General features: G+C 37.0%; 2 protein-coding genes across 3 annotated transcripts; one reads left to right on the top strand and one right to left on the bottom strand.

Annotated features, from left to right (window-relative positions):
• The first annotated feature begins 1,739 nt into the window (after positions 1-1,739).
• On the top strand, positions 1,740-5,982 carry LOC115593454 (diamine acetyltransferase 2-like). The gene is made up of 6 exons (XM_030436970.1): positions 1,740-1,926; positions 2,080-2,131; positions 4,154-4,237; positions 4,634-4,735; positions 4,934-4,974; positions 5,129-5,982. Exons 1-6 carry the CDS (start codon positions 1,864-1,866, stop codon positions 5,306-5,308), a joined length of 522 nt encoding a protein of 173 aa, XP_030292830.1. The 5' UTR covers positions 1,740-1,863; the 3' UTR covers positions 5,309-5,982.
• Positions 5,983-6,029: 47 nt separating this feature from the next.
• LOC115593453 (claudin-15-like) lies at positions 6,030-13,785 on the bottom strand. 2 transcript variants are annotated; one of them, XM_030436969.1, is made up of 5 exons: positions 13,459-13,785; positions 9,252-9,416; positions 7,924-8,005; positions 6,773-6,883; positions 6,030-6,670 (listed from the first exon to the last, which is right to left on the bottom strand). In XM_030436969.1, exons 1-5 carry the CDS (start codon positions 13,673-13,675, stop codon positions 6,571-6,573), a joined length of 675 nt encoding a protein of 224 aa, XP_030292829.1. In that variant the 5' UTR covers positions 13,676-13,785; the 3' UTR covers positions 6,030-6,570. The 2 variants fall into 2 exon arrangements, with proteins under 2 accessions (XP_030292829.1, XP_030292828.1); XM_030436968.1 differs by lacking the exon at positions 13,459-13,785 and adding an exon at positions 11,171-11,507.
• Between the last annotated feature and the right edge of the window lie 1,982 nt (positions 13,786-15,767).

Raw genomic sequence — 15,767 nt, 5'->3', positions numbered from 1 at the left:
AGCTGTGACTAATCAATTCATTTATAGATTATTTTCTTAATCAATTGTTTTGTCGATTAAAATGTAAAGAAAAACCAGTGAAAAATACTCATCACTATTTCACAGAGCCCAAAATGTGTCTTTTGTCCAAACAGCAGTCCAAAACTATTTATCCTTATAAATGACAAAGAAAAGCAGTAAATCGTTGAATTAAAGAAGCTGGAAAAATGAATAATTGGTAATTGATTGTCTTTCAGTGGTGTCATCAACTTAACATTGCAACTGTAGATGTATACAATACTGACAGTTCTTTTGAATGTATCTTGTTGAGTTTTTGACCAAGAGTGACGAGCTAGTCCCTGATTTGTTTGTAGCCCGCATTCTGCTAGCACACCAAAGGCACATGGATGACATGTTAGAAATCTGGGTAAATAATCTGTCTTGTGTTAGACCTGGAGCATGACGGTTTCTGCCAGAATCCCTTCTTTGAATGCCTCGTTGCAGGAGTACCTGAGGAGCATAAGTCTACAGAAGGTAAAGTGTTGATCCAGGCCTTTCCCATTGTACTCTTACTCGTCAGACAGCTTTGAACTTGTCAGCAGCGTATGCAGATGACTAAAAGTCTGTGCCATTGTTGCTCAGATCTGGCCATTTAGTGTCTAACAAATCATGATGGATACTGCAGTGCAGTAAATCAACAGTTTCAGATATTCATCCATTCTTTTCAGAGCTAAAACTAAAGGTACTTACTGTTCATAAATAGTGTCATCTCAATTATCAGTTAATATTCAGATTTCTGTTAAAATTCTCAACTTTTGGCCTCAAATGCAGAGACTGTCATATTAATAATCCATGGACATTTGTGACAATTTACTAATGAAACGTTGTTAGGCTCTGTTTTTGATGGCTTGTTTTCCTTCGTTCTTACAGGATTCACAGTCGTCGGATACGGCCTCTTCTTTTCATTGGCTTGATTTCTGCCGTAAACATTCACACTTTCTAAGAAAGTTTAAAATTAAGCTTCAACAACAACCACTGTCTTTCTACTGTTTTAACAAAATCATGTCTTGATTTAAAGCCTTTTATATTCAGCAGGAGCTACTTGGATACTTGGACTCCATGAAAGTATTTTTAACCTCCCTTCATTTTGAAGGGGTGGTTGAATATGACTAGGCCTTATCACCTTTCAGCGCAGAGTGTAAATTCAGTTTCCTGAGTGTTTGCATCTCATATATCATTACTTGTGAATGTTTAGAAAAACAACAGATTGCCTTCATTAGAAAATTAGACACCCTTTAATCCTCTTAGGATCTGATGATGATTATTTTTTTTCAGCAGCATATCATTTTATTTGAGAGAATCCAGTCCCACCTTTAATCCTTGTAGGTGGGATATTTAACCAGTAAATGTTCAGAAGATTTTGACTCACTTGAAATGTAACCGTCCTATGCGAATTCCGTTTATGTGCAAATATTTTTTGGTTTTTGTAGTAGTATTTGATGAAGGCCAACAGTGGTTTTCATGCCTGATATTGGTTTCTAAAAAAATAACAAAACAAAACAATATATTGAAGTTTCAATTTGTAGAAACAGATAAGATTACTAAAAACAAAACCATTTGTAGTACATGAAGTGAACACAAATTCATAAGTCATGATAAACTTATAAACAGAAATGAAACTTTCATAATAACATCGTAAAAACCTCCCCGTTTTCATTGGTAAACTTTTATTTTGAAGACGTAGTTGCAACACCGGAAGTACTTCCCATGCATCCAGTGTATACATCTTGCGGCTGAACGCGGATCAGATTTGTAGGAACTTCTCTCTGAGAAAGCAGCAAGTCAGCCAGTTGTACTCTGCCGCGTGTCTCTGCAGCTGCAAACATGAAGTTTAAAATACGACCTGCAACCAAAGAAGACTGCAAAGAAATATCGAGGATGATAATGGTGAGAGTATTGAGAGTCGTGGTTGTTTTAACTAAGCTATCTCTCTTAAAAATTGTGTTCAGTGCCCATGCAACACAGTTATATTGCAGTTAATCAATGACAGTCGACATATATTCACAGCTCACGTTTTCTAATCACCTTTTTTTTTCTAAGGAATTGGCGGTTTATGAAAAAATGCCTGACCAAGTGAAGATCACTCATGAAGGTAATTTTGCACTACATGTAAAGAATACAGAAAAAGTTATGCAGTTACAAGAATGACACAAAAACGTGGTAAACTCCTTAAGAGTACAGAAAGATACAATATAGGCTGACGTGCAGATTATGTGATAATGTTTAATGACCTTTTTTTCCCACAAGCTTTTAATTGAAACGTTTGAAAGTTTAAAGACATAAATTACCTGCATACAACACCACACACACTTATTATCCAGAAAACAGACAAGCTGCAGGAAACGAATACATATGAAATTGCTGGATTGTCACAGCTGACATTTTTGAACAGCAGCAGTTGCAATATGTAAGAATTTTGGTTCAAAAACATATACAACTTCATTAAAATCAACAATATGTGGAGAGAAGCAGTTTTGACCTTATGCCGTCTATGTGTTGTGTTGCTAGGCATCGTTAGCATGCTAACCAGCTAGCTTGTGCCCACCCCCAGGCCACAGCTGCTGTACCAGTGATGGAAAAAAAACGTTTTTCTAATAATTCTGACAGCACATGAAGGCACAGTCAATACCAACACTTTCTCAGTGCTTAGAACTGTCTGGACCAAGCCCCCAGGAAGTGGGTCGGGGCTTTGAAGCCAATTTTTGCAGTGGCTGAACCCTGTAACTACAGCGTCACGTGATGCCCTGCCGCCTGGAAAAAGACAGATAGGCTAACGTTGTGAAAAAAACTGTGCTGTGTAATGGTGGATAATTTTTTTTCAGCGTTACAACTTCCGCTAAATGAGTCGATAAACTGTCATAATTTCAGCCATACAGTCCAATAACATTTGTTAAGTCTAGAAGAGCCGCACGATTAAATTATTTCATTCTCAATCAAGTTAGCCAAGCACCAAACAGCAAGTTAGACGGTTTCCTTGGCGGAAGTCTAGTGCTTTTTTGGCTTTATGCGCCACTGAGCAGCCTATCATAGGAATGAACGGGTCACCGACTTGAGGGCTGTATCCACTAGTTATAGGTCTGTGGTATGGACAGCTAGCTGCACAGCTAACTAGCTAAAGGCAGCTAAAGCTGGCAGCAGTTAGCGGTAACTCTGGTTTGTTCTGAGTATGTATTCAACAGGTGGCCAGTTCTCACATACTGCACCTTTAAACATGAACAGTATCACTATGCCAAACAAAATTGGTTGACCAATGCTGTGATTTTCATGCTTTGACATTTTCTATGTCAGCTGTGAAAAAGGTTGTTGGTACCACCAGGGCAGCCAATTAAAGTGGTACTGGATATGCACATTTGTGTCTACAGGGTACAGTGTGCAGTATGAGATCTGTTATCATAGACAAATAAGTGGAAGACTTTGTGACCAGTTCTGTGAATTATAACAGGAAGTACAGTAATCAGTAAACAGTAATGTCAGTTTGGCTTAAGTGGGTGAATGAACTGCAAAGTGCTTTGGATGGAAATGTTACATAATGTAGCCACTTACCATTTAGTTACCATAAACTACTCTTTCCTTTTATCATTCGCCATGAAAGTTGCATTTCTGTATCAGTTACTCTTAATACAAATACACATGTGACTTTATCTTTTAAGTCATCAATTAATTTGAAGATTATTTTCTTAATCAATCATTTTGTTGATAAAATGTCAAATAAATTATGAAAAATACTCATCACTATTTCACAGAACCCAAAATAATGTTTTCATGTTGCCGTCTTTTGTCCAATCAACAGTCCAAAACTATGTATTTTCATGAATGACAAATTAAAGAAGCTGGAACCAGCAGAATTTTAGACATTTTTGCTTAAAAAGGACTAGAATGATTATTGATTATTGAAATAATTGGTAATTGATTGTTTTTGAGTCGTGTCATCAATTTAACATCGCAACTGTAGATGTATACAATACTGACAGTTCTTTTGAATGTATCTTGTTGAGTTTTTGACCAAGAGTGACAAGCTAGTCCCTGATTTGTTTGTAGCCTGCGTTCTGCTAGCACACTAAGAGCACATGGATGAAATGTTAGAAATTTGGGTAAATAATCTGTCTTGTGTTAGACCTGGAGCGTGACGGTTTCTGCCAGAATCCCTTCTTTGAATGCCTCGTTGCAGAAGTACCTGAGGAGCATAAGTCTACAGAAGGTAAAGTGTAGATCCAGGCCTTTCCCATTGTACTCTTACTCGTCAGACAGCTTTGAACTTGTCAGCAGCGTATGCAGATGACTAAAAGTCTGTGCCATTGTTGCTCAGATCTGGCCATTTAGTGTCTAACAAATCATGATGGATACTGCAGTGCTGTAAATCAACAGTTTCAGATATTCATCCATTCTTTTCAGAGCTAAAACTAAAGGTACTTACTGTTCATGAATAGTGTCATCTCAATTATCAGTTAATATTTAGGTTTCTGTTAAAATTCTCAACTTTTGGCCTCAAATGCAGAGACTGTCATATTAATAATCCATGGACATTTGTGACAATTTACTAATGAAACACCGTTAGGCTCCCATTTTGATGGCTTGCTTTCCTTTGTTCTTACAGGATTCACAGTTGTCGGATACGGCCTCTACTTTTACAATTACAGTACATGGGAAGGACGCACAGTGTATCTGGAGGACCTGTATGTGATGCCAGAATTCAGAGGTAAGATATATATATATGTATATATATATTGAACTGTTGTCAACAAAGTCAGAGAAGAAACTGATGTGTAAAATGTGCATTTTTTAGCGACTTAGGAACCTACTAAACTGTCTTAATGTTGCCTCTCTGTTAATGATGTCCCCTGTTAAAAATATGTGTAACCTTGTGTTTTTGTTTTTTTATTGATATCCTATACAGGAAATGGCATTGGCAAGGGTTTACTGAGCAAAGTTGCTCAGGTGAGTGTGTTTTATTTTTTGTATTTTTCTAACAATGGTCATCTTTTAAAGTTTGAAAACTACTTTAATCACTTTGAAAGGTGGAGATCAGCTTTCCTGCATGGTGAAGAGGTCAAAGTGCATGAATAACCAGAGGACTGTTCTGTTTGTTCAGGTGGGGAAAAAGAAGCGGTGTGTGCGGCTGAATCTGTCTGTGTTGGACTGGAACACTCCCTCTCGAGACTTCTACGCTGCTAAAGGAGCTCGGGACCTCACAGACAGCGAAGGCTGGCATTTTATACGTTTTGACGGACAAAACCTGGACAATTTAGCAAATGAAGCACCTGAAGATTAGAATTTTTCCCACGAAAAATGTGACTGGTAACCCGCACTACCCTGAATAATAAACGTCCACAACATTCAAAAATGACATAATTACCACCAAGTTGGAAATTAGCTGTACCTGGTTCTTCACTACCTTGTTTTTCTACTGTTTTAACAAAATCACGCCCTGATTTAAAGCCTTTTATATCTACCAGGAGCTACTTGGATTGCATGTAAGTACCTTCAGTTTGAAGGGGTGGTTGAATATGACTAAGCTTAATCACCTTTCAGCGCAAAGAATGTACATTCATTTTCTGATGATGGTTATTTTTCCAGCAGCACGATATAATCTTATTTGAGACAATCCAGTCCCAGATGTGACACCATTTAATTCCAGTAGGTGGCATATTTAACCAGCAAATGTGTACAAGATTTTGACTCGCTTGAAATTTAGCCGTCCTATGTGAGTTACGTTTATGTGCAATTATACATATACAACTGTCTGAAATTTGTGAATGGACATTCAAGAAATGTTGTGGCTTAATGGGTCACACATACAGCTCTGTGTCATGAGTATAATTTTCTGCTTTGGTTAAAGGAGTTGAAGGAGAGGATGATTATTTTTTTTTTTTAATTAATAATGGTAAATCATGTTCATCAGCTATAATTTTCATTAAAATGTCATTAAAATTCTTATACAATTCATCACTGAAAATGATATTTATTAGTGTATAAAACATACCAAAATCCACAGGAACACACCAGAAACAAATCAGCCAGAAGAAAACTGACACAACATTTAAAATATACACAAATACTTCATGCTTATAGACCTATATGCCAAAAAAGATTCAAATGCACAAAACCTACAAAAGCTACATTTATTTCAACCCTGTTACTCGAGTGTTCTGGTTCAGAGATGAGTCGATGTAAGTTCTTTGATCATCCCTTTTTGCTTCTAATCTCAGATGTGTCTCAACAGATATTGGATACTCCTACGTAAGAGGATTTGTGCTTGTAGCACAGCCACAAAACATTTTGTGGAAGAGGTGCAACTCGCATCTTTCTCAGCCAGAAAAGCTGAGGCAGGTTTGAGGATACATGGGTATAACAAATGATTACAACACTTGATATCACAAACTTCAGAAACTTGAGCACAATTGTATAACAGCTCAAAGTGATCTGAGGGTCGAATATATATTTGATCATCATGTCCGACAGTAATAAACATTGTTCGTCTATCTGATGAACTGACTCCAATCCTGCTCGCTCTCCCTCCTCAACAATAACCTCTCAGACATATGCATTTCTTCCATAGTTGCTTGGGACAGTCTGAGACGATTCCACCGTAGACAGCACATGTCCTCTGGAGGTCGGCTGGTACGGATACGGTCTAAAACAAAAAATTCACGTTTCAGTCGGGAGAACATGCACCACTTCCTCCACCATCTTATCCAGTGATTGAATACCAGATATTTCAGCGACAAATACTCACATCTTTTCATTGGGTGTTTGGACTTTGCAGGCACACAATAGGCACGAACCTCCACAGATGGCGAGTGTGGCTGAAGCCCAACCGATGTACAAGCCCTCTCCAATCTCATACCTGTGACACAATGACATTTAACATACCTTTTTTGGTAACACTTTCAATGAAGCCCATGTCTATAATCCATTTTAACACATTATGAACATACTTACGGTGTATTACAGTGCAAATATAGTGCTTCATAATCAGTTATAGAACTCATAAATATGAATTTACAACAATTACCACAAATTAGTATGGCAGTACCAATGTCTAGAATGCATTATTAACATTTATAATGCACGTCGATAGTTAGAAGCACTTATTAATCTTCATAATGCTCTCCAATAACAATCATTACTCATTACGCAAATGTCTGTAATGCATTATGAGCATTTTTAGTGCGTTATAGTGTGCCTATAGTTGCAAGCGCTGATAAATGTACATTTTTAACAACCATAACGCATTTGCAATGAACGATATGGTCAAGTGTCCATTCTTCATAATTTCTGGTAACTAATTATTTTTGCAAGAATCATAGCATATTAACATTCTCATAGTTGTAGTACATAATTATAATTTCATAACACATTATAATCATTATTATAATGTAATTATAATTAAATGATTGTACAATTATAATTTACTGTAAGTGGTCATTGAGTCTTTAGGTAAAGTAACAAACTCCCTTTATTATAGGCAGATGTAATACATTACAAGCTGGTTGGAAATACTGTAAGTGGTCAATACAAAGAAAGCAAAGAAAATACTGTAAACATTTTTTCTTAACATGTGCTAACATGCAATGAATGGATGACCCCAATTTTACACTCCACCTCTGTTTATGTAATGTTTATAATGCATGATAGACGTTGGTGTAATAAGTCATGAGTTTAATATAAATTCACAAGTGCTTAAAACTATGATTATACAGCACTATAGGTGCATTATAATCCATTATAGGTATGTTAATGTCCTAATGTGTCGCAATGCATTATAGACATGGGCATCACAGAGAGTGTAACTTATTTTGTATTCTTATTGAATCCACTGTAACCAACAATGTTACATTCGGCTGTGGCACTGCTGTATTTCTGATGCAGACTCTATCAACTTACTTTGTCCCGGGATAAAACTGGTCAAAGAACTGCTGCGTGATGTTGGCTGCATACCAAGACACAGCAATCATGGTGCAAATCCCTACAAAACATTGTTTACTTTAGACAAGTGGCATGTTTTTCAATGCAAACAACACAGTTACACACTGAGATAAAATGAGAAAAGTATTTTTGGAGTTTTAACAAGAGTTTACAGAACCTAATGGTGCTTAAAACATTTCGTACAATATAATAAGGTGATTTATTAGGCAAGTCGTGTGATGCAAAGGTGTCTGCTAATAACTGCATGAATTGCAAGGAGTAATTAATCCTCTTCTTCTCACTTCAACAATGTTTGTGTTTTTTACATAGTGACATCCATTCTCACAATCCAAACGTTGGTAAAAGTAGACTTTTGTACAGATTTGTTAGAATAAGGATAACCCTTTGAACTAGTAAGCCATTTTCTGATAGCTTGTCTTCTGTACACAGAGATTGGAGCACCAGACATGATTTAACTTTCTGTCTATATTAGGATGAGGTGAGATTCTTTATCTTAAATCAACTTCTCATGAGTCTCACATGTTAAAAGAAGTGTATAGACTATATTTCTAATGTTTTTCCTCCTGGACTGGACATTTTTTGTCTTTTTAATAAGACAGTTCAACCCAAAATCAAAAATACATATTTTTCCTCCTACCTGTAGCACTATTTATCTATCTAGATTGTTTTGGTGTGAGTTGCCGAATTTTGGAACTATTGGCCGCAAAACCTGCTTTCTGTCACATATAATGGAACTAGGTGGATCTCGGCTGCTGGTGCGGTGTGGTTGTGGTGCTCAAAGTGGCAACAAAATACCTAAACAAAAAACAACTCACCAACAATGTCTCTATCCACATATCAGGACCCAGTTACTTGAGATAATCCACATACATTGCTGTGAGCAGTTTTATGCAGGAACTATTTTCTTCTTACTGATGTACACATATCAACGAGTAGTAAGCTTGTAGGCATCCTGTCTGTTCTCCCTGGGATTTAGACCTTGGTGACAGTGCAGGATGTAAACATTAATGGTGTCATCCTAAGCTGAGCTGTAACGTTACCAAGTGTAGTTAGCTAGCCTCTTATCCATGAGTAAATTCATGCTTCCTTCTGCACAGTGATGTAGTTGTTGGATGTCATCCAATCTGGATGGATAAATAGCGATACGGGTAAGAGGAAAAATATGTATTTTGGAACTGTCCCTTGTAAAGTAATATAAACTCTGTGAAATTGAAGTGATTTCTGACCACACATGCTCTCATTCTCGTTATGTTACATGGCCATTACATCCGTCCTGAGGTCTTTACCCTGCAGTAGAAAGAACACTCCACCGATTGCAGCGATCCTTCCCTTCAAGATGTAGTTTTCTCCTCCTATTTTTGAGCACTTCATTCCTACGAGAGTAGCCACGAGCCCGAACGTCCCAAACACAATGGCAGCGATCATGAGTGCCCGGGAGGCCTGAATGTACCCTGTGTGCAAACACGAAATGATACAGTTATTTATAATAACATGTGTTTGCAGATATGTGACTCAAGCCATTTGGTCCATGTCTCAAGCAAGTCCAAAGCTATTTTTTCTTGAGCAAGTTAAGTCATAGGTTGTGTCGAGTAGGGTCCTTAGTCACACACTTTGAATCAAAAATATTCCCTCCCCATCACCTTTAGGGTGAATAATTGAATCAATGACGGCCAGACTAAAAGAACACTAAACTGAAAACATATAATGAACGCAGACAAGTCATCCGAGTCGCAAGTCTTTAACTTCCAAGTCCAAGTTGGGTCTTGACTAATTTAGTTTTCAACTAAAGTTCAAGTCGAGTTGCAAGTCATCATAACAGTGTCTCAAGTCAACTTGGGCCCAAGTCATAATGACACAATTCTGTCTCTTCCATACACACTGTTTCAATATGTCTATAACATAAGCATGAAAACACATCAACTGCATAGTTTCATTAGAAAGAAACCACCACGTGTTTCTTATAGTGTACAAAATGCCTGCTTTAGCCACAGAGATGACGTCCACTGTAACAACAATACCAGACTATTGTTGATGCAGGTGTGAGCCTTCTAGAGGCTGACTGACAGTAACCCTGATCCTATGAAAACAGACATTTTTAGAGGGCAAAGCCTATACAAACTTCAACTTCAACCACAACACTAAACCAAAAATGCTTTATTTAACTGATCGAGCATTTTCCGACAGACAGAGCTGACATAATTGTATGTAGTTCTGCAGTTTCAGTGAGAGAATACACAGTTAGCCTCATTAGCTGTGAGAACACAGGTTCTATTTCGACTGATAAACCAACCCTTTTAATCCTCCATCTAAAAAAAACAAGAAATAAAATGTATAGACACAGTATATGTGTGTGTGAACTGGTAAACATAAGGGCCTACAAACACACAGCTCCAATAAATACTGTCCTTATTCATTGTGGACAAAACAAACACATTTTAAACACCGGTCATAAAACTAGAAACATAATTGCGTGATAGTTTCCTCACGTGAATGAGCAGCAATAAATGGCCTATCCTAATGAAGGAGGTGTGACCCAAGGCATGTAGTAAAAGATTATATTGTAAGAGCGTTTCAGTTCATATAAATACAAAATGATGCACATGAATAAATACAAAAACTACAAAACGTGATACTGAATACGTGAGACTTGTCTATTGTAACATTTTGTTAAGGGTCCATGTTTACATTAATGTGTTTAAATTGATACCTGAAGGGATAGTTTGGGCCAAAATAGTTTAAATCAGTTTTTATTAGTACCTGTTTCTCTAGGTTCACTGTGGTTGTCCTTGCTTATCTCTTTCCTCTTATTGTATCTTATATTACCCCTCTTCACTGCATATTGCAGCCACTTCAGTAGAACGGTACTGATAGGCTTTATAAGTACACTAAGATACTGTCTAGATCAAGGTAGAGGATGGCAAATGAGGACACGCATTTATCTACTGCTGCCTTTGATCCACTGTTAATGGTTCAGCTGACTTTAGTGTGAATCTTATGGAGTTGAACGACAATGTTTTGTTTTGTTTCTTTAAGATATCTGTAATAAAATCAAAACGTTTTTAATACTAAGTTGCCTGAAGAGAAACGTCTTTGTTTGTCTACCTGACAATCTTCATAATCTGATTCCTTGAGTGGGCGGATTATTATTCAAACCATATAAGTAGTAATCAAAACTAATAAAACAATTGCTGGTTTGGCAACATACCATTAAGTGCGAGCAAAGATGGAAAATCCCTGCAGTTGTGAACTCCCGTAGAGTCAGTTGCACAGGACATCCATAGGTTTTCATAGATGGTTGATGTGGTGATAACGTTACCATCCACTGAAGAAACCTTCCAGTATCGATTAGGTAGGGCGACCCCAACCATCAGCCAGGCCAGAAACCCCAGGAAGAAGGCAAAAGCTTCCACTATGGCATTCATATTTCCTTATTTCTTCTGTCTGACCCGTGTGGAGTTATCCAAAGTGAGATATACTCAAATTCAATTCAAACGTTGACTCTCCAAGTTATCTCCTCACAAACGTGTAGATTAGTTGTCCCCAATGTTTCAGTGTGCCCGACCCTTTCCCACCAACGCCCATGCTGAGATGCTAAAGAAAACTGCTAATCAATGATTAATTCCAATACCCCACTTATGATTTCCCCTATTCTTCTCAACTCTATTGAACCTTTTCAAAGACTCCAAATGTTTACCCAACTCAAGTGACAACAGAGAGGTGAAGTCCAACCTTGCAACCTGCTCACTAACGTCTATAGACTTCAAGCTATTTGTCACCTTTTGACGTTAGCTTTGAACACTGTGTCAATAATATGAAACCGTTATTGATGGGATTCAGCTCAGGCTCCTCACTTCACCCCTCGTCTAAGGGATGATAAGAAAGGGGTGAGAGGTGCATCACCACATACCGACCCACGAATGGACAGATTAAATGTCCCACAGATAAAGTTTGTTTGCCCAACAAACAATCCCAGAAGACTCGTCTTCATTAGTTTAACAAATAGTTCACTACCAGGCCTTTATTGTCATGGTGATGAAGTACCAATGTGGCTTTTTGGCCACACATACAAAAAACATTTTACTTTATTTCCTATGGTTGGATCTTGAGCTGAACAATACATCCTTTCGACATCAACATCCCAATGTGCACATGTACAATATTAACATTGCAGGATGTGCAGTGTCAAGTTAGATCCAGTTTATAACCAACCAGACCTACAATCCCAGTGCCTCAGTATTTGATGAGTTGGGAATGAGACTAAAAAGCAACTTTTTTACAAGTTAGACCTTTTAAATGAACTCAAACATCTTTTAAATGCTTGATACAAAATTAAACTCACACATTTCTCATTACCCGTGACTAATCTATAAGAGATGTCTTTATTTAGTCTGATTTTCTTGGATACATGGTAGTTTGTTGTTGGTGAACGACATGAAGGCTCTACATAGACAGCAAACCACAATCATTTTTGATCAATTTATCAAAGACAGCGTTTTTATTCTTTGGTTGTTTGATAAAATGCACTCCTCTACAACATCACTCATCAATCACCTCTACAACATCACTCATCAATCATTCTAAAATGATTAATTATCAAATAGATCTACATATTATCTGAGGGAGATTTCTGTATTTCTTCACCGCAATATCCAAGATTGTGTAATTCTGGTTTTGCCCTAACAACCTGAAGTTTGTGGACATTTCTTGACAGAGTTTTAGTAGTTTCCCTACTGGATTACACAGTCTCAACAAGAATATATCACCATTTCGCAAGAACAGAGAGCAGCTTGATTTAACTGCTCACACAGCATGCAGTTACCAAGCAGTGCTCAGTGAAGATCCAACAAGCATTGCATTCAACATCCATACAATGTGATGATAATCCTATAGTCATATAATAATGTTTGCAAGGTTTATGATGGTGTTTCCTTTTATTGAGTCTGTGCACACCTATAATACATAATGTAAAGTACAGCATGTGTCTTTGCAATGCCAATGAAGTGTATTTGAACTTAGACAACCCCAACAAACCTTTACAAGCCAACTTTGCCGATCTATTGTATTGAATTGCACAGCTGCTGCTTTTTGTCAAACCACTGTTGATCACAGCAGGCATTGCTTTACATATACATACGTACACTATATTCTCTTTCTTTATGTTAAGAATGTATGTATAGTGCATGATAGTTTAGACTCCTAAGAAGAAAAAGTGCGCACCTCAATCAATCTTTGAATATAAAGCTCTTCCTATTTTTCATTCTGATGTAGATAAGAAAATGCAAACTCAGCTATTATATAAAGCTGAATCATCAGAAAAAAAATTAGTGTAAATGAAAATAGTAATAGAAGGTCAAGCCAGTTGCTATGAATTAACAGCAGCAGTCATGTTTCTTTTTCTGTTAACAGCAGATACAAATTGCTTGTCGAGGACCCTGTAATGAATACATTTAAGATTATGAACAGGCTAATAAAATTGTAATCGTTTTTACTTACCTGGGAGAGCAAAAAGAGATGGAAAGTCACGACAGTTGTAGATCCCTGTTGAATCACTTGCACAAGACATCCAGAGGTTCTCATAGATTGTGGAGGTTGTAATTACGCTGCCATCTGTGGTGGATTCTTTCCAATACTGATCTTGGAGTGATACGAAAATCATTATCCAGCCAGCAAAACCTAGAAAAAGTGCTATAATCTCGAGGATCTCTTTCATCTTGAAAGTAATTTGCTATTAATAATTAGCAAAACTAACAGATATTACCTCTGTGGCGTGCTCTATTCACGACTTCTGTATCTGATATACATTTTGGGGGTGTGAGAAGTGACTCTGGATTTTTTTTTCTCATGCATTCAAACCTGGACTAATTTGAACATTTGATTTGTCGGCTGTAGCTACATTATAAGTCTGCTATTCCCGCCCAAAATCGATGACAGCCTCGCATGTTACCATAGAAATGTAAGTTCACAATGAGCTTTTTTTTTCTCTCTGTTTCTCTTCTGATTGGCACTGGAGGAAGAGATAATCCATGAGCTGAAAGTTTAAAAAGACGGGAGACATTTGGCACGGATTGCTTTGAAGCGTCTTTAGGAGACACTTAAGATGACAGTTCATTTTTTTTTGTAGTATCTGTTGTACAAGCCTCTCAGGAGCATTTTCGTCATGATCGCAAAACGTATTGTAACACTGCTGGCTGGTATAAGCTAATCAAAGAATCGTTTAATGATGTGCTAAATAACATCTTATGAAGTGATGATTATAATGTACAGTAGGATTTTACTCTGCATCTTTTTTTTTTTTTGGGTCGCTCACATCATCTTGTCCTCCTGTCTGTATGCCCTTTTTTTGAAGAGCTGGTAGCTTGTCATTGTATGGAGGTCACTCCAAGTTTCCGTAAGCAAATACTAATGTAGAAATACTGAATAGAAGGCAGAGCAAACGCTGGTGGTGGGTGATTTATTAAAGGGAAGAAAGTGTCTATTTCAGCGCTGGTTAAGCATTAACGCGTGTGCAGCGAGACAAAAGATAAAATCCCTGCTCTTTGTAGATCCATTTTTTATAGCGCCGTGTATACATTTAACACTGATGTCTGTTTCTTTGGAAAGGTTGTGTTGACTTAGTACAGTGCTGTCACCTAAAATAAGTAGGCAAAAGACCAGGCTGTTAAAGCACACCCTTGTGATGAATAGTTTTTTCTCTATAGATTAACATATGGAAGTGTGCAGAAATGCAAGATTTAGAAGTTGTGATGTATATACAGCACAATTCTGTCCTCTTTTCTATACATGTTCTGTGTAAACCCGCCAAGTTGGCCATGCAGATGACTTTTAAATGTAAACACAGATGTTTACCCTTTGTTTATGGCAAACTTCAAACTCACCACTTACACGTCTGTATCTTATCAAATGTGAATTCTCTATTCACAACCAGTAATCAGAAGCACGGTTCAAAGTACCATCATATACTTACAGTATTGAATAGACATTCAGGCTTTAAGTCATAATCTTTCGTCTGTTAATAATTTATTCCCTTGCCCTTCAGTCAGCTAAAGTATTTAATTAGCTGTGTCCGCTTTGACCTCCCTGCTTAAAGGGATAGCTCGCCGAATACAAGCCTGAAGTGGTTTTCAGGCTCTGAGACTGGCTTGAACCTAAAGTCTGCACTACTTAAGTAAGAGTAGCAAGTAAGAGTCATGTATTTTCATTTTTACACAATTAAAAGTACTTACTATGCAAAATGACATGTTTCAGAAAATTATATTGTATTACAATTATTGATGCATGAATGTGTTCATCACTCTAATGTTGAAGTTGGTTCAACTACTTTCTGTAGCTTATTAGCTGGATAGGTCTTTGAATTTCCCCCCTGGGATAAATACAGTTTTATTTCAATCTATGATAGCACATCATGATGTATTTGTTGGTTGTATTTTGTATTACTGTATTAAACTCTGCAAAATATATAGAAATGAATACAGTTGTCAACTAGATTTAGTTAGCAATATTTACAGGTATAACTTATCGGAAAGTTGAAGTAATTTGATAAGTGCACTAGATACTGTTTACCATTAAACACATGTTTTTATTGTAATTGGGGGGATTTTCAATCATTCACTTTGAACTTTGAGGTGATGGGTGATTTCATATTTTAGCAACCTATAGGATCCTGCTTTAAGAATTATTTCAATTTGTTGTAACATTTTAAACTTTTAAAATCTTTATCCACTGTGCATTTCCTGAGAGTGAATATTTCCTGTATTCCTTACTTTCCTTACAGAAATGTTGGATGTAGAGAAATTTTAATTCTG

Source organism: Sparus aurata, chromosome 13 (genome assembly GCF_900880675.1).
Source record: "Sparus aurata chromosome 13, fSpaAur1.1, whole genome shotgun sequence".
Lineage (NCBI taxonomy): Eukaryota > Metazoa > Chordata > Actinopteri > Spariformes > Sparidae > Sparus > Sparus aurata.
This window is presented reverse-complemented; position numbering and strand designations above follow the sequence as displayed.